Below are 21,932 nucleotides of genomic sequence, written 5' to 3'. Positions count from 1 at the left end.
TCCCCAAAATAGAAAACTGAATTCTGGGGAACAAAATTTTACCTAATTAGAATTTTGACCATCAAAATCAGTAAAAAAAAAAAAAAAAAAAATAGAAGGCTTCTAAATGATAAAGAGGAAATAATGTAACTCCCAACCTTCTGGATATTAGATGAACCAAGTTCGTGCTCCCCAAAATAGAAAACTGAATTCTGGGGAACAAAGGAGGCTAAGGGTAGGACAAATTCACCGAGGGGAACAGATACATCTCCTGAGAGACAGAATGGACTCGAGTGGGATGTACTTTACAGAGGGAGTTTTAAGAGTGAGGTCATGAGGAAGGTACAAAACTACAAGGTGGCAGCCCAGCAGCCTCCTCCCCAGGATACAAAGTGGGACAAAACTACTGTCAACCAATAGGATTACAGGTATAGCTGCTGAGGTAACATGGATCCAATGGGGAGGCAGGTCCCGCAGCAAGCGCAAATAGAAAGAATGGGGACCTTTTGTGGAAGAGATCAGCCAGGAGGTCCTGGTCACCCACTGGGTGACTGATGCCTCTTTAAGCTTATTGGGCCAGGGACACTGATCAGGCAATGCTAGTATGTTGCTTATCCTCCTGTACAGGAATTCCATCTTTATCTTGAGGTGGAGCTGTTAGTGAAAGCACCTCCAGCACAGTTGTAATGTGTTCTCAGTATTTTCAGTCCTGGTTCTTGGATTCCTTGATTCATGGCCCAGGAGAGGGGTGCCTTTCACCCATCTGCAGAGCCTTCCCAACAGAGCTGACAAGGAAATGAGCAAGGTTCCTAATTAGCAAAAGATAACCCAGTGTAACACAGATCCTTTACAGTCAGCCTTGTCCTTCCCACAGGCCTGTGTGCTGGCTCAAGTCTCGGATGTTTATAGAGCCTTCATTAACAAGCGCTGCCTTAGATAACGGCCTGGTGCAGCACTGCAGCCAGATAAGAACAAGTGGTGGACAGTCCAGGATGCAGGGCGAGCCTGTGCTGGCCGGGCGCTCCCTGCAGATCAGTCAGCAGGATGGTGCAAGCCCAGCGCTCCCTGGATCCTTCCAGCACCCAGTAACTCACCGCCACCACCACCACAGCCCGGCGGCCTCCTCCCCAGGGACTGAGATGTCTCCTGGGGCTCTGTGGGTGGCCCTGCTCGTGCTGTCCCTGCTGGCCTACCCTGTGCAAGGGAGGCCATTGGAGAGCCGGTGGCAGACATTGCCAGGGGAGCCTGGCAGTGGGCGGCAGGAAGGCACCGTGGACATGACAGTGCTCCTGGAGAACATGAAGGTGGACTTCCTGCGCAGCCTCAACCTGAGTGGCGTCCCCTCCCAGGACAAGACCAAGCTGGAGCCGCCACAGTACATGATTGACCTATACTACAGGTACACCTCTGACAAGTCGTCCACCCCAGCCTCCAACATCGTGCGCAGCTTCAGTGTGGAAGGTACAGCTGGGGCCTAAGGGGGGTGGGGACAACACACTGGCTGGAGTAGCCCTGCCTAGTGAGGTGGTGTAGGACCACATGCAATCTGAAAAGCTCCCACTGAAATTAATTGCAAAGACATAAAAAGAAAATGTAGCTCTTTGCTTAAGTCGCCAATAGTTATGTGTGGCCAATGGCTTCCCTGTGGGGCTGTGCAAGTCCTAGGGCCTGGACAGCATCTCAAAGGTTCTAGCAGAAAACTCTGTCCCCAACCACAGACAGCACCGAAGGCCTCGGAAGGCCTCAGTGCCCGGGGTGCCAGCCCCGCCCTCGCCTACTGTTCTCTTTCTCCCTCCTTCTTTCTTCTCCCCTTCCTCTTTGCTCACTTTCCTCTTTGCCTTCTCTTCCTGCCCTCCTCTCTCAGCTCCTCTTTCCTCCATCTTGCCTCCCTTCCTGCTCCTTCCACCTCAGAAACAACTTACTTCTCACACAACTAATCAGTGCATTTTTAAACTTTGGAAGAAGACTTGCTCCTCCCTAGGCAGAGCTTTTAAAACCCAAATGATAAAACCTTTGGACAGATGTGTGTTGGAAGAAAGCCACCTTATTTTTCTAACTATGAAATTCCTTGACTTAGGAAGACTAGAAGGAAATACTGACTTGACCTGAGTCCACTGACTCGTTAGCCTGGGAGAGACAGAAGAAATGAGTTCGGGACAGTGTGGCCCAGTGCGCAGGTGCAGGGAGCTCCCCCAGGCCAGGTGCAAGTGAGAAGTTAATAACCAGACGCCACCAGGCCCTGACGATTGTCAGCAACATCTGCATTAGAGTCCCAGTCAAGGACTCAAGCGTGGGCCCTCTACCCCACTGGGCATCAGACCTGCACATGCCCCAAGCCAACACACCCACCAGGGAGGCAGAGAGCTCAAGTCCTTTTAAAACCACTAACCTCACAATACACGACTGCCGAAAAGGAGAAAATCTGTATTTTACATGAACTTGCCTGATTTTTAAGTCTCTGCCTTTTTTTTTTTATTAAATACAATCCACAGTATGCCTAGGGCACACATCTGTGACCTCTCTTGGTCAGCATCTGAGTTATCAGATCCCAGAGGCCTAAGCAGGTGGCATGCTGAGTCCAGCACAGGGTGTTCGAGCTGAGGCACTATGCTGACCTAGTCCCGTTCTCCACCTGACGAGGCTGAGGAAAGGTGTTTTCTAGGTGTCTGACCATGGTCCCTCAGCACTATGAAGCCATGCCACATTCAGAGTACATGGAGTCACAAGGGCGAAGTCCCAGTGCATCACCCGAGGGGTAGGACACCCCATCCAGGAGCTGAGCTGGGCACTGCACTGGGCGAGAGGACCCAGGGAGTGGGTGGAGAGGCCGTGTGTGTGTGTGTGTGTGTGTGTGTGTGTGTGTGTGTGTGTTTCATGTGTGCAGGGGCCGTGCCTAGGTCAGGAGGGCACAGACGGATTAACTGAGCCTCTGCTATGAGCTGGGGACTGCCACTGAAGCTCTGTGTGCACCTAGATAAGCTTCACACCCATGCTAGAGGCAGGTAGGATGGAAGAGGAAAGCGAGGCAGAGAGACAGCGTTTTGCAAGGTAATGAGCCCCATGTGGGGTGAGGCAGGGTCAGCTTTCTGGGCTGGGCTCCTCAGCCTACATGATCAGTCACTGTGGAACACAAGGCCCCTGCTTCTTACACAGAGCACTCCAGCTCTGGATGCCTTCCAAGGTTCTGTTCAGTCAGCACATTAAATGGAAAACTCCAGAACAGGCAATTCCTATGTTCTGAATGACGGGCATTACACTACATTGTCCCATTATTCTATTTTCCTGTAATCACTATGAATCTCTTACTAAGCCTAATCTAGACATTTTTTTTCTTTCCTTTTTTTGGTACCAGAGTTCAAACTCAGGACCTTGTACTTGCCAGGCAGGTGCTTATGCTGCTGAGCTATCTCCCCAGCCCCTAGTGTAGACAGTAGATCTCATAAGCATGCATGGCAGGGAGAACAGAGAGAGTACGTGGTTTGGCACTACTCGAAATATCAGGCTCCACTGGGGCTGTGGACTGCATGCCCGAGGATGAGGGTTGGCTGGAACTCTCAAAACCAGCCCAGTTCTCTTCATAGCCAGGTGTCAGCTTAGGAGAAATGAGAAGCAGAGGGAGAATTAAACCGCTGAAAAGAAAAAAGCCTCATTAACCTCAGCTTCCATAACAAAACTACCCACTTTTCACTTTGCTTGAAGGTTACAATTCCAAATGATGTCTGCATGGATTAGAGGCTAATGATGTCTGCATGGTTTTGCAGTCCCCAACCAGTGTCTGTCCTTTAAATGTATACCCTTGGGATCCTCACACTAAGACTGCTAGTGCTTTGTGGTTTTCTTGGCTGATCAGACCCCCAGTTGTGTGCATTTTGGCAACTGAAGGCCTTGAGTCTCCATCTTCCTGTCTGTAAAAGTGAGATAATTACTAGATTCCCCCAGTGATAAGTGTAAAAAATAATATGCAAAGCTCTCAGCATAAGGGCCAGCCAAATAGCTGAGTGGATTAAAACTCCTGCAAGCAGGCACGGGGCTAAGGGTTTGATCCCGCAGGGCACACTGAGACATCAATTGAGACTGGGCATGGTGGCGCATGCCTGTAATCCCAGCTCTTGAGAGGCTGTAAAACAGGTGGATCACTATGAGTCTAATCTAGTAGTGAGAGCTTGAACACCTTATAGACCTTTCCCTAAAATACAGACAGACAGACAGACAGACAGACAGACAGACAGACAGAAAGAAAGAAAGAAAGAAAGAAAGAAAGAAAGAAAGAAAGAAAGAAAGAAAGAAAGAAAGTTCTCAGCATAATGCCAGCCAGGCGGTAGCTGCTCAACAGACCATGGGGACTGTCGTCCCCTACTCAAGCTGTTGCTTCAGCTTTCCCTTGGAAGATCCTAAAGGAACAATCTAAATGCCTTTCTGCTAACAGCTTAAAGCAAACTAAATAGAGATAACGGAGACAAAAACTGTCCTCCCACAAGTCCTTCATCCAAGCCAGGAGGCTCTGCTTTGGGGTCTGCAGAGTGGGTGCTCCGGCCAAGCCCATCTTATGTCTTTGCGTTTCAGATGCCATCTCAACAGCTGCCACCAAAGACTTCCCCTTCCAGAAGCACATCCTGCTCTTTAACATCTCCATCCCCAGGCATGAGCAGATCACCAGGGCTGAGCTCCGACTCTACGTTTCCTGTCAAAATCACATGGACGCCCTCCATGGGTTGGAAGGAAACATGGTCATCTATGATGTCCTGGATGGAGAAGACGCCTGGGATGGTGCTGCAGAGACCAGGACCTTCCTGGTATCCCAGGACATCCGGGGAGAGGGCTGGGAGACCTTGGAAGTGTCTAGTGCCGTGAAGCGGTGGGTCAGGGCAGACTCCTCCAGGAGCAAAAACAAGCTGGAAGTGATGGTAGAAAGCTGCCGGAAGGGCTGCGACACGCTGGACATCAGTGTCCCCCCAGGTTCCAAAAATCTGCCCTTCTTTGTCGTCTTCTCCAATGACCGGAGCAACGGGACCAAGGAGACCAGACTGGAGCTCAGGGAGATGATCGGCCATGAGCAGGAGACCGTGCTCCAAAAGACACCCAGGAGTAGCTACGGGGAGTCGGGCGAAGGCCACAGGGAGGAAGAGGAAGAGGGGGGAGCGGAGGGGGTCGTGGCAGGTCACTCCGCGGTGGGGTCATTGTCAGCCAGACACAAGCGGAGCATCGGGGCTGGCAGCCACTGTCAGAAGACCTCCCTGCGTGTGCAATTCAAGGACATCGGCTGGGACAGCTGGATCATTGCACCCAAGGAGTATGACGCCTACGAGTGTAAAGGTGGCTGTTTCTTCCCCCTGAGCGATGACTTGACACCAACGAAACACGCCATCGTGCAGACCCTGGTGCACCTCAAGCACCCCAAGAAGGTGGGCAAGGCCTGCTGTGTCCCCACAAAACTGAGCCCCATCTCCATCCTCTACAAGGATGACATGGGGGTGCCCACCCTCAAATACCACTATGAGGGCATGAGCGTGGCTGAGTGTGGGTGCAGGTAGCCCCTGCATGGGGGCCAGGAGGGCAGGGCTTGCTGGGGAGAGGCCCTGTGTCCTGGGGAACAACAGGGCTACGTGACTCTGGGGACCAGCCTGGTAAAAGGAAGCGAGAGTGCCGTCTCTCTTGTGGCACCACTAAAGCACCCTTCCCTGGGCTCTACCCCTGGTGAAGGGACACGAGAACTATGGACAGAGAAGGAGAACAGGACAAGCATCAGGACCTTTGACTTACAGTCGCAGAAACCAAAAGCCAGCAGACCGGCGAGTACCCCTGTCCAGGTCTGTGCAGCACCAAAGGCTGGGGCTGCCTGTGTGTCCCGTGCATGTCAGCCACTGCCTCTGCACTAGAAGAGCCACCAGTGCCGGAGGCCTGAGCACTGAGGCCAGGCCTAGGGCCAAGAGCCTTCTACTATCACCACTGGGCCAAGGAAAAACTGTCCCCAAGCCCAGCTGCCGGCTGCAAAGAATGACTTCAGGACAACAGTCTTCTGACACGGCCTGTGCCAAGGCCACTGTGACACTGGTGCCGTGCACAGGACAGGGCTTCACAGAGGAACACTAGGGTCCCTGGCCTTCACTTTGTGACAGTCTACAGGGGACAGCTAGTGAACCGAACCTCTGTGGTAACCTAACTCAGCCTGCCCGACTGACCAATGTAAGGAAGTCATGCATCCCCTGTCCAAGGACAGAAGGCAGGGCAAAGGTTTGGATTTGTTGGATTTAAATATGCCCTTAATTTGGTATTTGAAATGTCCTTATTTTTACTCCTTAGAGACTTGCAGTCAAGGGGTAAGATGTCCAGCTTTCTGGGCCCAGGTCCCCTGGCTTTGAAGGCCCCTGGTCTTGTCACCCTTGCCCACATGTTTCTGGAGTCACACAGGTCCTGTCCCCACGATATCCACCTTCTCAGTGTCCTTCCTGCCCTCTGCCCTCCTGCCACACAGGGGCCTGCGTAGCATGAAGGAGAGGCTGAGAGCCATGGAGGGTTACCTGCCTCTTCCCTCCCTGTGGAAGCCCAGCACAGGAAGAAAAAAATCACTGTGGTAAATGTTTACATGGAATAAATGGGCAACTTTAACACAAAAGTAAAGTAAACCATGGAGTTCAATTCTTAGAGTTGAAGACAGTGCCAATGCCTGCTTCCTGCCAGGCAGTATGCCAGAACAGGGCTGCTCTGGTGGTGGGCGACCTGTCTTTCCAGGTCTGTGCGGCACAAGGGCTGGGGCTGCCTGTGTGTCCCGTGCATGTCAGCCACTGCCTCTGCACTAGAAGAGCCACCAGTGTTGGAGGCCTGAGCACTGAGGCCAGGCCTAGGGCCAAGAGCCTTCTACTATCACCACTGGGCCGAGGAAAAACTGTCCCCAAGCCCAGGTGGCAACTCAGGGTGTGCGTTTCTGTGTCTGTGTGAAGCATCACTTGGAAATAAAGCGAAATGCTAACGTGAGGGCTTTCTTGAAAGTTAGGCCAGTCTGAGGGCACCCACCTCTGCCTGTCCAGGAGCCCGGAGCTTCACTGTGCTTTACTGGGTTGGGGACAAAGAGGACACACAGGCAGTGTGCACATGGGCTGAGTGGACATGACTGCACACAAGACTGTGTGTGTGGGTAGGGGTGTGAGCAGCTGTGTGTGACAGGGACAGCTGTGCCCACCTCGCTTTACCTCTGCCTGTGCCAGAGGAGGGCAGCCCAGCTCTCATTAGGACATGGAAATAGCTGTAGGTCACCCCACAGGGTCTGGGCCTCACAACGCCTCCAGGCCCCTTCACCACACTCTGCTCACAGCCTCCCTCTCTTCTGTCCCCTCCACACTGTCCTGCCCACCTTCCAGGCTTCCCCAGCCTACCCTTGCCCATGTTGTAAGGGGTCCTAGAGTTCAGTCTATCCCAATCCTACTTCCGCCCCCTGGCTCTGCTCTGTGTGGGCACAGGATTGTGTCACACAGCTGTCACAGGCCTGGCTGAGGAGTTGCCACCTGGTCTCTCGTACTGCTGTGGCCATGGGTCCTCAGGAGTGAGGACGTGAGCCTCTTCTCCTGCCTGCCCCCTGAGGGTCTGTGTGGTCCTTGGCTCAGGACAAACTGAAGCAGTCACATGTGCAAGACAGAGCACAAAAGGAGAGACCTGGAGCTTCCCAACCACCCCTCGGCTCCTCATTCAGCTGCCACCTCACCAAGGTCCAAACCCCAAGGCAGCTCATCCCACCCCAGTACCCTCTGAGCTCTCAGCAGCAGACAGGGCTGTTGTTCCTAAAAGAGTGTTCTGACCAGAGGAACGCAGAGCCGATGGATAGATGAGGGGTCCTTGAAGAGCCTCAGATGCTCATACACCTTGACGGGATTTCTGGCTCTTAGTCTCTGTTTTAAAAAAACAGATTAAAAGCTAAAGATGGTGGTGCACATCTGAAATCCCAGTACTCTGGGGGTCGCTGAGGCAGGAGGACTGCAAGTTCAAGGTCAGCCTGGGCAACTTCGCAACTTAACAAGATCCTCTCTCACAAAATAGATGATAGATGGATAGACAGATGGATGGATAGATAGATAGATAGATAGATAGATAGATAGATAGATAGATAGATAGATGAGAGACAATTGTAGTAAATAGTGAAGATGGTAGATAATAGACAGACAGACAGACAGACAGACAGACAGACAGACAGACAGACAGATAGCACATAGTGCATAGCAGCTAGCACGCAATAGACGGTACATAGACGGATTGAGCTGTAGATCTCTGCAGTGACCATGGGTTCCAATCCAAAGACTGAAAACATGGATTAAATATGGAAGGTCTTCATATTCAGAAAATATATTTTTCATAATGAAAAGACCAAAACTATCTAAAATCAATAATAGGAGAGTAATTTAATGAAAGCATTCAGTCTCAAAAGGGAAAAAAGATTCAAACAGACATTTCACCAGGGCAGAGGTACCGAGTTAACACAAAAATAGCGCTGCCACCATAAGTTATCAAATGCAACTTAAAATCTCAACAAACTTATTAGGGTGGTCAAGGTCAACAAGTCTGACCCTGGGTGGCCATGTAGAAGAGACAGAAGTCTTGTGTGCTGCTGGTACAAATTTAAATTTTCATGAAACACCTAAGAACTTTCTTAAAATGCTAAGCACACAATCCTATCTTGTGTACATTCCCAGAAAAAAAAATACTAATCTACACAAAGATATACATGCCAATATTCCTACCAGTTCTGTTTGTTACAGTCCTGTACTTAGACACCCTGGGGGTCTATGGCCAGGCGAGTGGGTGGGACATCCTGGTTATGGCTGTACAAATGGAACATTATACAGCAATGAAAATAAAAATAATGGATTGTTCAACAGCCTAGAGGGATGGGACAACGTAGAAGCTCCAGGAAAACTTGGTGGTGATCATAATCTACGTTCTGCTTGTGCCCATGGTCTCATGATGTGTACACAGGTCACATCGTAGCAAAGTGTGCGTTTCACAGATGGGCCACTTAGTCTAGGTTAATTATGCATCAATTAAGTTGTGAAAATGCATACGTGTTATAGAATTTAAAAGTTACTGAAAAAATATAATAAAGAAAAAAAGTATCCATCTCCTGAACCCAAAACCAGGAAGCCCATGTTTGAGAATTTTATATAGAATCAAAAAGCACTAGTTCTGAGAACTTTCCTGTATCAGAACTTGGCAGTGGGATAGAGACGCTCATGGGGACAAGAGACAAACATGGCTGTCAGGGCCAAATCTGTAGCCTGTTACCCACTTAAAGACAGATGTGTCTCTCACCCTCCTCCCCCTGCAAGGCGTGCCATGTGTGAGGTCTTTCCCACCCTCCACCAGGAACTGTGACAAGCATGGTGACAGCCTGAGATCTCTAGCACCAGCAGGCTACTTACTTGTCCCTATCATACATGAGGAAGAAATTCCTTAAAACAGACAGGAAAGGTTGACGAGAACCCCTGTACTCATGGCCCCATGGGAAGCCAGCAGCCCCCAAAAGCTGGTCACCTTCCTTCCCTGGCACAGACAGCCTGGTCACTGTCTGCCACCAGCCCCTTCTTCTGCCTAAGGCTCCATGAAAGCTTCTGTCTGTGAGTTCATGCCTCTCGCCTCTGCTTCGGCCTCTGTTTCTGAGCCAGATGCTCCCTTGCCTCCAGGACCCCTGAGGCAGAGCACACCTACCAGCTGAAGCTTCTCCTCTCATTCTCAGAAAGCCACAGCTGCTGGGATGGGGGCCCCACCCTCACAACTCCATCTAACCCTGAAGACCCCTGAGAGGCTGCAGCTCCAAATACTTCTAGCTTATAACTTTGAGGGTCAAATTTTATACATGTGAGTTCTAGGGCTCAAACTGTAGACCAGGAAAATGGAGCAATGCCTCATCAAGAACTGCTACACACCCACGAAAAGGATAAGGTTAAAGTCCCACCTTGAACCAGAAGAACATGTGTGCTCATGTTTGTGAGTAGTGAGACTCACTGGTTGTGTCACCGGGAATGTACAGGAAGGAAGGATGTATGGCGAACCTACCTGTGCTGGTCACAGCAGCAGGCAGCGTGGACACATGGTCAGGGTTATTGCTTTGCTGCCAACAGAAGCCTAGAGTGAAGGAAAAGCCTTGAGAAAAAATTGCTCACACAGTTTTGTGAAAATGAATGTTTGACTCTTCTAATTAGAAAAATAAAAAGTACAACATGAAAGTATTAAGATGAAATACAAGCAAGGCTTATTTATTTAAAAGCATCTGAAAACACATGCACTTGAGGATGAGAGAAGGGGCTACAGAGACAGGCAAGCCCAGCAAAGTGCTGCGAAGCTCAACAGGAGCCTCTAGCCAGGGAATGTAAAAATAATCTTCGGGAGTTAGAGAGAGGCAGCTCTACGGCCCTGGCTTCCTAGGTAAATAAGGCAAAACCTGACTCAGACGCATTTCCTAGAAGTGGATAATTTAAAGAGAAATGAAATTCAAGCTCCACCAATTACAGACAGCCGTGGACGCCACCTGTATGACATTGATATCCCCAGGGGTGGTCCTAAGCCACTGCTCAATTTTTATTTCTTTTCTTTTTTCTTTCCATAATTTTATTGAGAAATAAATAGCAATGAGACAGTTTCAAATCAAATTGGTAGGGCAGTTCCAATAATTAACACATTGCATACTCTCTTCCGGTGGTTATTTGCTGTACAAGATGCAGACATGATATCCTATTTACAAACACTATTAGAACAAATCCCTCTATTCATTAAGAGAATGTAACTATATATTTATCCTAACCATTTTGAATACACAGATACAAAATGGACATTCGTCTGTATCCCTTTTTTATTTAGCTCTGTCAGTTGAATATTATAGGTGTGTAAACTCAGCAAAATATTCTAAAAGAGTCCAGTAGCCCATAATAGCATTGGGTCTTCTGTTTAACTGGCAATGTCAGAAATTGTTGACCTGAGTCTCCTACAGCTCAACATAACAACATATCTTTACCTCTTATATTTCGTCTTCATACTTTTCTGCTGGATGGTTAAGACCAAGGTAAAGCAGGATCTATGCAACAAGAGTTGTAGCTTTTAGCTCTGATAAGGTCAGTGAAATCCCCTCAGGATTTATCCTGAGATCCTGTACCTCAGATTGTAGAACTTTTGTCAGTGTCGGCCATGTGGATGAGTCACGGCCAGTGCTTGGCCAATGTGCTCTCTGTGAAAGCCTGAGAGAATGTTTTCTCTCCATGTGACTCTCCTTAGGCACACTCTACGTCATCGATCACTTTCCCACTGCTCAAATTTGGCCAAGCAAAGTACCCTCACCCTGCTATAGGAAAAACCTGACCCACCTCTAGGTAGGGCTGCCCGTTTCAGGAACTGGTGACTGCTCTAAAGGCCTCAGACCTCGAGGTGAGAGGTTTATCTGTTAACTGTGCTTCTTTCCTTGTGAGCCATGGAGGAAAACTCATACCCAACAATGGACAGACGGGCAGGCCTTTGGCTTTGGAGCATCCATCAGTACTGAGCCAGTCATTGGGCTGCTCAAGCTCTGCCCTTGTTCCCTCCCATCCCTGGCAGCATACTTGATACCCCGTGTCTCCTTTTCCATCTATGCTTAGGAGAAGGACTAGGAATTCCTCTAGACATATGCAGAGCTGATGGAGGGTTTAGGGTCTAGAAGCACTGGTCACCCCAGGGCATCTCCCCAGTCTCCGATCACAGGCAGGGCCAAGCTGCCACTCAGGGCCTCTGGGCCTGGGATCACTTCCTCCTCAAGCTACTGGCAGCCTCACACAGAATCCTCCAGTGGTACCTGGATCTTCCCACAACCCACTTCGCTCTGTAGGAGACGCAGCCCAGAGTAGCCCCATCAGCTAAGGAAGACCTGTGTGACCTAATCAAGGTCCCACCCACCCCAGAAAGCAGTGAGGTCTCAGGGTAGCTCCTGAGCCTGTGCTCTGGACAGTTCTTCCCACACCCACAGGCCACTTCCAGTCCATTCCAAATGTAAAGCCAGGCCCCCAGGGGACTTCCCAGGAAGTCCAGGAGGGCCCAAGGCAGTCAGCTGTCTCCTATTCACATGTACCCACTTACAGACCAGCATATTGAAGGTTCCTAGAGAGTCTGAGAACTCTGGGAACAAAACATGGCCTCCCTCTTGCCTTGGCTATACCTACAGGAGGAAGTGTTGCCCTGCTTAGGCACCTCAAGAACTCGTGACAGATTTCAGTTCTTTTGCTCACCTCCTCCTGAAAGCTGAGCCATGTACATGAACCACAGCCATGTCTCTGGATGTCACAGCCTGACACTACATCTATCACATAGTCCCCAGCAGCCTTAATCCTGGCCACCCTCTGCCCCAGGGCTTGGACTGGGTTCCTGCAAGAACAGAGGAAAGCCTCAGAGGATTGCACCCTCAGGCTGCAGTTGGGGTTTCCCAGGAGGCATGGGAAAGGGCACCCAACAGATGTGCTGTCCCAGAGGCATCTGCACACCCAGCCCAGCCTTATTCTTTCAGTAACTCAGGCTCATCGCGTTGGCTGCCAGTGGTAGAGCGATGTGACCATATGTCACTTGGGCTTTAAACAAATCCTAATGAGCTAAAAATATGTTTGTTTTAGCTAATTGACCTCATTGGCCTTCATCAACCACTTGGTAAACATCCTCAGAGAATGATTTCAGAGAGCAGATCATGGCAGCCAATCGTGATGAGGAAGCCCCCCATCTCCCCAAGACCACTGTTTCCAGTTGAATTGCATGTGGGTTCCACCTGCTGACCTCTCAGCCCATGAAGTGGTGCTGGATACATCTCAGAGGGGCCAGGAAGGTGGCAGCCAGAAGTGCTCCTCGCTGCCGCTGTTGCCTGGCTGCATTCTGTTCTGAGCTGTGGCTCTTTTGTGGACTAAATAAGAGGACTGTGCTCTAGGTTGTGGCCCATGCTGGGCCTTGTGGATACCTTGGCAGGTCAGATGCAAGGCTCACATCGCCTCCAGAAGAAGCAGCAGGAGCCAGGAGGCTCAGAGTCCAGCTCTGTGCCAGAGGTTGGCCTCGGACCAAAGCCCCACATCCTCCAACACACACTCCTCCCTGCAAGCTGCAGGCAGTGGCTGAGCCCTGAGCCAGCAAGGGTCTCCATATCTAGCAGGATGAGCTCCCAGGTCCCATCTCATCTCATCTGGACCCACCTGAGGTCCAGACCTGGGCCCCCTCCCACCGGCCATACCTTATGTTCAGGACCAGATGTTTCATCCTGCCATTGAGAAGCTGTGAAGCAGTAGCAGGCCGTGAGCATGAACACCAAGCCTTTAGGTTCAGACTCAACTTCTACAGCCACACCTGAAAGGTTGGATCCCATTAGCTACAAATGGTCTGGCCTGTTGGTTTGGCTATAAACATGATATCAGCTACTTACCAGCACAGCAGTGCTTCCTGTTTGCTGGGCGCTCTGAAGTAGTCTGCACACATTTTCCCATATAATCAACCAAACGAGGGAAACATGTGATCCCTAAGCAGTGGCGGAACTGGGTGTCTGACAAAGTCTACCTGAGTCTGGGCCACAGGCTCCCAGAGCAGCGAGGAAGCACTCTTCACTTGGGGCAATTCACTCCCCTTTGCAAGGCTCTGGTGAGCTTCCTCACAGTGGCTGACATGTGACAGGGACTCAGAACCAACTGTGCTTATGCTTGTCCCTCCATGCAGGGATGGCTCAGCAAGAGCAGCAGCCATGTTCCTTCCGGGTCACAGCACCTGGCCCCTTTTCCCAGCCTCCAGCTGATGTGCTTGTATTAGACAGGATTAAAGGCTTACCAGGGAGGGAAGCCTCCTCGCCCCAACTCTGCATTCAGCCCCAGACCTTCTGTCAGCTCACTGAGAAGGACAAGGGAGAAAGGCAGCCACAGGCATCAGGGTCGCAGCCTGGCACACAATCAAGGGCTTGGGTCCAGGCCCCAGCTTCCCCAGGTCTCCATCATGACAGAATGGGCCCTGCTCCTGTCAGTGCTGCTATGTGACTTCGCAAGCCCCACGCACCTGTTTCAGCCCAGTCTGGTGATGGACATGGCCAAGGTCCTCTTGGACAACTACTGCTTCCCAGAGAACCTTATGGGAATGCAGGCCGCCATCGAGCAGGCCATGAAGAGCCGGGAGATTCTAGCCATCTCTGACCCTCAGACGCTGGCTCATGTGCTGACGGATGGAGTACAGAGCTCACTGAATGACCCGCGCCTGATCATTTCCTATGAGCCCAGCACTGTGGAGAGCCAGCATCAAGCCCCAGCACCCACCAACCTCAGCCAGGAGGAGCTGCTGGCCGGGTTACAGAAAAGCGTCCGCCACGAGGTCCTGGAAGGCAACGTAGGCTACCTGCGCGTGGATGACCTCCCCGGCCAGGAGGTGCTAAGCAGGCTGGGTGGCTTCCTGGTGAACCATGTGTGGAAGCAGCTCATGGGTACCTCTGCCCTGGTGCTGGATCTCCGGCAGTGCACCAGCGGCCACGTCTCTGGCATCCCCTATGTCATCTCCTACCTGCACCCTGGAAACACAGTTCTGCATGTGGACACCATCTACGATCGCCCCTCAAACACCACCACGGAGATCTGGACCTTGCCGCAGGTCTTGGGAGAGCGGTACGGTGCTGAGAAGGATGTGGTGGTCCTCACCAGTGGCCGCACTGGAGGCGTGGCTGAGGACATCGCCTACATTCTCAAGCAGATGCGCAGGGCCATCGTGGTGGGTGAGCGCACGGAGGGGGGTGCCCTGGACCTTCAGAAGCTGAGGATTGGCCAGTCCAACTTTTTCCTCACTGTGCCCGTGTCCAGGTCACTGGGCCCCCTGAGCGGAGGCAGTCAGACATGGGAGGGCAGTGGGGTGCTGCCGTACGTCAGCACCCCAGCTGAGCAGGCCCTGGAGAAGGCGCTGGCCATCCTCACCCTGCGTCGCGCCCTGCCAGGGGTTGTGCACCGCCTGCAGGAGGCCCTGCAGGAGTACTACACCCTGGTCGACCGTGTGCCGGCCCTGCTACACCGCCTGTCTAGCATGGACTATTCTACTGTGGTCTCTGAGGAGGACCTGGTCACCAAGCTCAACAGCGGCCTGCAGGCTGTATCTGAGGACCCCAGGCTCCTGGTGAGGGCTGCGGGGCCTAAAGAAACCTCTTTGGGGCCTGAGGCTGAATCCCATGAGCCATTAGAAGCAGAGCCTGAGGTTCCCGAGGAGGAGGCTGCCCGACAGGCCCTGGTAGACACTGTGTTCCGGGTGTCCGTGCTGCCTGGCAATGTGGGCTACCTGCGCTTTGACAGCTTCGCAGATGACTCCGTTCTGGGGGCACTGGGGCCTTATGTGCTGCACCAGGTGTGGGAGCCCCTGCAAAACACAGAGCACCTCATCATGGACCTGCGCCACAACCCTGGCGGGCCGTCCTCTGCCGTGCCCCTGATGCTGTCCTACTTCCAAGGTCCCGAGGACAGCCCCGTGCGCCTCTTCACCACCTATGACCGCCGCACCAACATCACCCAGGAGCATTTCAGCCGCAGGGAGCTGCCAGGCTCACGCTATGGCCATCAGCGTGGGGTGTACTTGCTCACCAGCCACCGCACGGCCACAGCTGCCGAAGAGTTTGCCTTCCTCATGCAGTCACTGGGCTGGGCCACACTGGTGGGCGAGATCACAGCAGGCAGCCTGCTCCATACCTGCACTGTGCCGCTGCTGGACTCACCCGAGGGAGGCCTGGTGCTCACTGTGCCTGTGCTCACTTTCATTGACAACCACGGTGAGGGATGGCTGGGTGGCGGGGTGGTGCCGGATGCCATTGTGCTGGCTGAGGAAGCCCTGGACAGGGCACAGGAGGTGCTGGAGTTCCACCGCAGCTTGGGCACGCTGGTGGAAGGCACTGGCCACCTTTTGGAAGCCCATTATGCACGGCCCGAGGTGGTGGGACGCACGAGGGCCCTGCTGCGGGCCAAGCTGGCACATGGTGCCTACCGCACAGCTGTGGACCTGGAGTCACTGGCGTCGCAGCTGACAGCTGACCTGCAGGAAGTGTCTGAGGACCACCGCCTGCTGGTGTTCCACAGCCCTGAAGAGCTGGTGGCTGAGGAGGTGCCCCTGCCACCCCCTGCTGTTCCCTCTCCAGAGGAGCTCTCCTATTTCATCGAAGCTCTGTTCAAGACCGAGGTACTGCCGGGCCAGCTGGGCTACCTGCGTTTCGACGCCATGGCTGAACTGGAAACAGTAAAAGCCATTGGGCCACAGCTGGTGCAGCTGGTGTGGCAGAGGTTGGTGGACACAGCCGCACTGGTCGTGGACCTGCGCTACAACCCTGGCAGCTACTCCTCAGCTGTGCCACTGCTCTGCTCCTATTTCTTCGAGGCAGAGCCCAGCCAGCACCTCTACTCCATCTTTGACAGGGCCACCTCAAGTATCACAGAGGTTTGGACTCTGCCCCATGTTGCTGGGCAGCGCTACGGCTCCCACAAGGACCTGTATGTCCTGATGAGCCACACCAGTGGCTCTGCAGCAGAGGCCTTTGCTCACACTATGCAGGACCTGCAGAGGGCCACTGTCATTGGTGAGCCCACGGCCGGAGGCGCACTCTCCGTGGGCATCTACCAGGTGGGCAGCAGCCCTTTATATGCTTCCATGCCCACCCAAATGGCCCTGAGTGCCACTACTGGTGAGGCCTGGGACCTGGCTGGCGTGGAGCCTGACATCACTGTGCCCATGAGCGAGGCCCTATCCACAGCCCAGGACATAGTGGCCCTACGTGCCAAGGTGCCCACAGTGCTGCAGACAGCAGGAAAGCTGGTGGCTGATAACTATGCCTCCCCAGAGCTGGGGGCCAAGATGGCAGCCAAGCTAAGTGGCCTGCAGAGTCGCTATGCCAGGGTGACCTCGGAAGCTGCCCTCGCTGAGATGCTGGGGGCCGATCTGCAGATGCTATCTGGGGACCCACACCTGAAGACAGCCCATATCCCTGAAGATGCCAAGGACCGCATTCCTGGGATTGTCCCCATGCAGGTGCGTCACAGAGGAGGCTTGGGTTGGGGACGTAGGGTAAGACTTTCCATGCCTAGGTTTCAATCAGATGCATCTGCCCACCACCCCCTCATGCTCTGTCAACTCCCATGCCCAGGGTCTGTGGACACCTCTGTAGAGCAGCACTCTTCATGGAAACTCATCTAAATCTCCTAGACTAGGAGGAGGTCAATCTACCTCAGCAGGTGGAAGGAAGGATTTGCAGGAGTTCTCACTGACAGTGTAGGGAGAGGGGTCAGTGAGGCAGCTGCAGTCCCCAAGCTGTATGGAGACCCCTGGAAGTGTGGGAAATTAATTCCTTCACTTTCCTGCCTTAAGGGGTTCTGGTCTGTGGGAAGGAGTTGGGGGAAGAGCTGGAGGAGTGGCAATGCGGGAGAGGAGATGGTAGAGTCCAGGATGCACAGGAGCCACAGAGCTAAAGCACAGGACAGCGGCCCTGCAGCCAACACCATGGTGAGTCCTGTACAGAACTGCTGGGAAGGAGAGGTAAGACTGCAGATGCTTAGCCCCGGCTCCTGGTAAAACTAACTACAGTTGTCTCTGCCTCTCCCAGTGGAGGAGAGGAAGATAAACATAGGACACTGAAGAGGATGTGGTGAGCTCAGAGGTAACAGAGAGGCAACCATACCTGGCCCCTGCAGCTCAACATGGTGGGGGGCAGTGGAGCTGGCAGACAGAAGGCTCCTCTGTCTGGAGGCTGCTGATGCACCAGTCAATTGGTAGATGGATCCTGCCTGGGTCCACATCCCAAGTCTTCCCCTATGTGGTCACTTTCCCCCACGACTCATGTGGATCTCTCAGTCTACACTTGCCTGACACTGTGCTGGGCCTCCATCCCTCCCAGATCCCATCGCCAGAAGTCTTTGCAGATCTGATCAAGTTTTCTTTCCACACCAACGTGCTGGAGGACAACATCGGCTACTTGAGGTTCGACATGTTCGGGGACTGCGAGCTCCTCACACAGGTCTCCGAGCTGCTCGTGCAGCACATCTGGAAAGAGATCGTGCACACAGATGCCATGGTCATCGACATGAGGTTAGTAGCCAGGAAGAGATAGCAGGGCCCAGCTCAGCCAGCCCAAAGCTTCTGATCATAGAGGCCAGCAAGACTCATCCCTGGTCAGTGTTTGAATTTCTCTGATGTTCCCAGTGTAAATTTCAAGTTAAACTGTATGGCCTGCCATTGGAATCAAATGTAGGACATTAGAATACAGATTCCTAGGCCCCACCCCAACCATCCTGAGTTAATAATTTCTGGGCCTACGAGTGACTGAGGTCAGTAGGCCTGTTTGGACAGCTGAGCCCTACACCGATTCTGTATCTCATGTACTACAAGAGCAACCCACCAAAAACTCTGGTCAGGAGGATGGGAAGGCTGAGGTCCCAGAAAGAATATGAAGTGAACCACTAGGGTACAAAAGAGGGTTTTGCTTCTCACATGATGTTGGAAGGATGTCTTCTGCTACCCGCTTCCCCCTGGCTTCATTCCGGAGAGACCCCACCATAGAGCAGAGGGCAGGAGGTGGAGGACTTGTAGGCAGAACCCCCAAGGCCCATTGGTGGGCACCCTCTGTGGGCACAGGACATGTGCCCCATCCCTGCTGCATGGGAGTGGGTGGAGTGGAACCTCCTGCAACTCCTGTCCAACCACACGGGTAGGGACCTGCAAAGTTCACAGGGCGCGAGTGTCCATGAGGTGGCACTGAGCCCCAGGGAGGCTGGTCCCCCTCTCCGCAAGGTGACTCTTCCCAGACCCTGCTCTGTGTGTCTAGACCTGGGTGTAAGATCCCAAATCCCCCAAACACTTTAAGAACACCTGTGTTCAGCCACTCTCTGCTTACACACGCCCTCCGTGGTTTCTAAAAAGGAGGTGCTCTCAGCCTATGGGTGCATTTCCTTCCTTCCTTCCTCCCATCCCTTAAGTCAGGAGACTGGGATGATGATGGGTCATTGGCCCTAAACCCAGCCAGGCCTTCCTGGGCCCCAACCTGAAGTGCCTCCAACATGTCACTAGCCAGATGGGCCCAGCAAGGTCACACAGGGGAGCAAATTCAAACGGCCTTGGGTGGACACAAGTACCCTAACTCCCAAAGGCTTTCGGTGACCCTGAGTGTACGACTGCGCTAAGTGTTATGTGAGGACACCTGAACTATGATACCTGGAAGGTTCTGTAAAATGTCACCAAAATCAGCTGGGAGTGAAGGTGGTTCCTAAGACAGACTCCACTTACAGGCAGGGCAGATACAGCTAATGCCCAGTCCCCAGGGGACACTGAAGGCCCCTGCGAGCTCCGCCCCTCTTGCCTCCTCAGGTTCAACATTGGCGGCCCCACCTCCTCCATCTCAGCTCTGTGCTCCTACTTCTTTGATGAGGGCCCACCTGTTCTGCTGGACAAGATCTACAGTCGCCCCAATGACTCTGTCACGGAGCTCTGGACCCACACCCACCTGGCAGGCACGTGAGAAGCCCTCTTCCTGTCGTATTTCCAAATTTCAAGAGCCAGGGAACCAGAGCATGGATTTAGGCAAAAAGAATAGCAACTGGAATATGAAGCCCTGTCCTGTCCATGATGCTGGAGCTATGACCTTCCATCTCTGCAAAGCATGTGCCCATTTTATAGAGGAGGAAAAGGGAAGTCACTAAACAACTAAGAGGAAGAATCTAAACGTGACTAGGCCAGCAGCTGGGAGGCCAGGACAGATTCTCTGCCCATCACTAACTGCAGGGACCCTCATGGCAGCATTCACATGCTTCTAAGGTGGAAGGACCTCCATTATCTGCCTTGGGCAAGAAGCATTGTGGCCCCCAAACTCTGTGGACCCTAACTCCCTAAATTCCCTTCCTGATGGATGACCTCCCCTCCCTCTCCCAACCCAGCATGCAAAACCAAGGAATCTGTGCTGCTACCACCAGAGGGCGTAGGAGAGGCCAGTGGGTGCCCTAAGCTCCAGAATGCCCAGTCCCCTTTTTAGGAGTGCACTTTGTGAATTTTGCCATAGCTTGCAAGACATAGTCCACTAATATTGCAAAAGCACAGAAATCAGAAGCAGGTGAATAACAAATGCAAACCAACATCCAAGACCAGAAGTTAAAAACAGGCTGAGATCTGAAGGCCAGGAGAACATAGAACTTCAAGGTCTCTGTTAAGAGCCACACATCACCTGCCAAGGGACCTTCGACTGTGGCTGGTCTACAGTAACACGTACGGGAAATGTGGAGCATATGCCAGGGTTAGCAGACCTGTCACAGGGAAAAAGTAGAGGAAGAGAAAATCTCATTGGTACTTCCATTAGATTCGAGGTGAATTATTTTGAATACAGTTCAAAATGACTGTGATGGGTCCAGTAAAGCATGGTTAAAATTCCATGTTTTTATTTGAGTGGGGTGCTGTTTTATTTTTTGTGACAGAGTCTTATTATGTAGCCCAGGCTGGCCTTGAACTCACGGTCATCTTCCTGCCTCAGCCTCCCAGGTGCTGGGCTTCTCATGTTTTATTTTTGCTTATTGAATGTGGACACCAAAAATACTTAAACAGGCCCTGGTGGCCTTCTTTCTGAGCACTTACAGGTCTATCTGGTAGCACTGTGACAGAGCTGTCATGAAGTTCTCTTCTGAGGGTTCAAAAGGAAGCATGAGTCAGGTCCGATTTGGGGCTCTCATTACTCAGGAAGAAGAGCCTGCCTAGTCCAGAGAGTTGGTGATGACTAAATCCCCAGAACCTTCTGCAGGTGTCTGTAGGCTCAGACAGCCTGGAGCCACAGGTGCCCCGAGGGCCCCCTGAACCCACCCTGACGGGCTTCTGTCCTGCAGGTGAACGCTACGGATCCAAGAAGAATGTGGCCATCCTGACCAGCAGCGTGACTGCCGGGGCAGCTGAGGAGTTCACCTACATCATGAAGAGGCTGGGCCGGGCCCTGGTCATTGGGGAGGTGACCAGTGGGGGCTGCCAACCACCTCAGACCTACCATGTGGATGACACCCACCTCTACATCACCATCCCCACTGCTCGCTCTGTGGGGGCCACAGATGGCAGCTCCTGGGAAGGAGTGGGAGTGACACCACATGTCCTAGTCCCTGCAGAGCTGGCCCTCACCAGAGCCCAGGAGTTGCTCCAGCATGACCTTCGAGCGTGACTTGGAGCCCGGGCTGGGGGGGGTCTCCCACCAAGGGGCTCCTGCCTGGGTGCTGCCTAGGGCCCAGAGGTAGCTCCAGGACTGCTGAGCTCTGGTTAGGCTTAGAGGCACCCTTGGAGTTCATCCCCTACCCACTGCACCCATCCTCTATGCTTGTATGCCCCCAGAGATGGGGAGCTCATTCCTTCCAAAGAAGTCCCCAGTAGCTGTTGTTTGGGGGAGATTGTCTATATCTGTCCCCACCCATGCTTCCAAACTGCCAGGCCCAGGTCCTGGGGCTGTTGCAAGAGCATCTCTGTTGGTAGAATTAACCTGAGCCACCAATTCAAGCCATGCATGCCACTTTCCACTTTCTACTCAACATAGCTTCCAAAAGCAAAAATAAAGTGAGGTGAATAATTTTATTAGCCTATTTGAGTACATCAGATGCTTCCTGACTTACAGTGATGAACTCATTTTGTAAAGTCAAAAGTGTAGCAAGTAACATGCGTCTAATACTCTGACTAACCTACTATAAAGATGAAAAACCATAAGCTGAGTGGTTGTAAGTCAGAGCCATGCATATAACTGATTTACCCACTCTATCCGCAGCATCACCAGCTCTCAAACCGATACAGCCATGGTTTGAGACATCACTGCGCAGTCTCTGAGGTGCAATGCGTAGTTTGGGCTCACAGCACAGACCCATGTTTCTGGGGTGCAGAGGCCGCTTGCAGCCTGGGTTTCTGTGTACAGTTTCACAGGTGGGAGATCAGGGGCTCTGCTCCTCTTACACTCTGGTCCCTTGGGCACTGCTCAC

The 21,932-nt window shown here is 52.5% G+C and overlaps 2 protein-coding genes across 2 annotated transcripts; both read left to right on the top strand.

Moving 5' to 3' along the window:
* The first annotated feature begins 968 nt into the window (after positions 1–968).
* Gdf2 (growth differentiation factor 2) lies at positions 969–6,695 on the top strand. The gene is made up of 2 exons (XM_004641243.2): positions 969–1,440; positions 4,543–6,695. Exons 1-2 carry the CDS (start codon positions 972–974, stop codon positions 5,508–5,510), a joined length of 1,437 nt encoding a protein of 478 aa, XP_004641300.2. The 5' UTR covers positions 969–971; the 3' UTR covers positions 5,511–6,695.
* A 7,243-nt stretch (positions 6,696–13,938) lies between these two features.
* Positions 13,939–21,133, top strand: Rbp3 (retinol binding protein 3). Its single transcript, XM_004641242.1, has 4 exons — positions 13,939–16,983; positions 17,846–18,036; positions 19,312–19,454; positions 20,811–21,133. Exons 1-4 carry the CDS (start codon positions 13,939–13,941, stop codon positions 21,131–21,133), a joined length of 3,702 nt encoding a protein of 1,233 aa, XP_004641299.1.
* Positions 21,134–21,932: the final 799 nt, after the last annotated feature.

The sequence above is a fragment of the Octodon degus genome, unplaced genomic scaffold (assembly GCF_000260255.1).
Source record: "Octodon degus isolate 3935 unplaced genomic scaffold, OctDeg1.0 scaffold00132, whole genome shotgun sequence".
Lineage (NCBI taxonomy): Eukaryota > Metazoa > Chordata > Mammalia > Rodentia > Octodontidae > Octodon > Octodon degus.
This window is presented reverse-complemented; position numbering and strand designations above follow the sequence as displayed.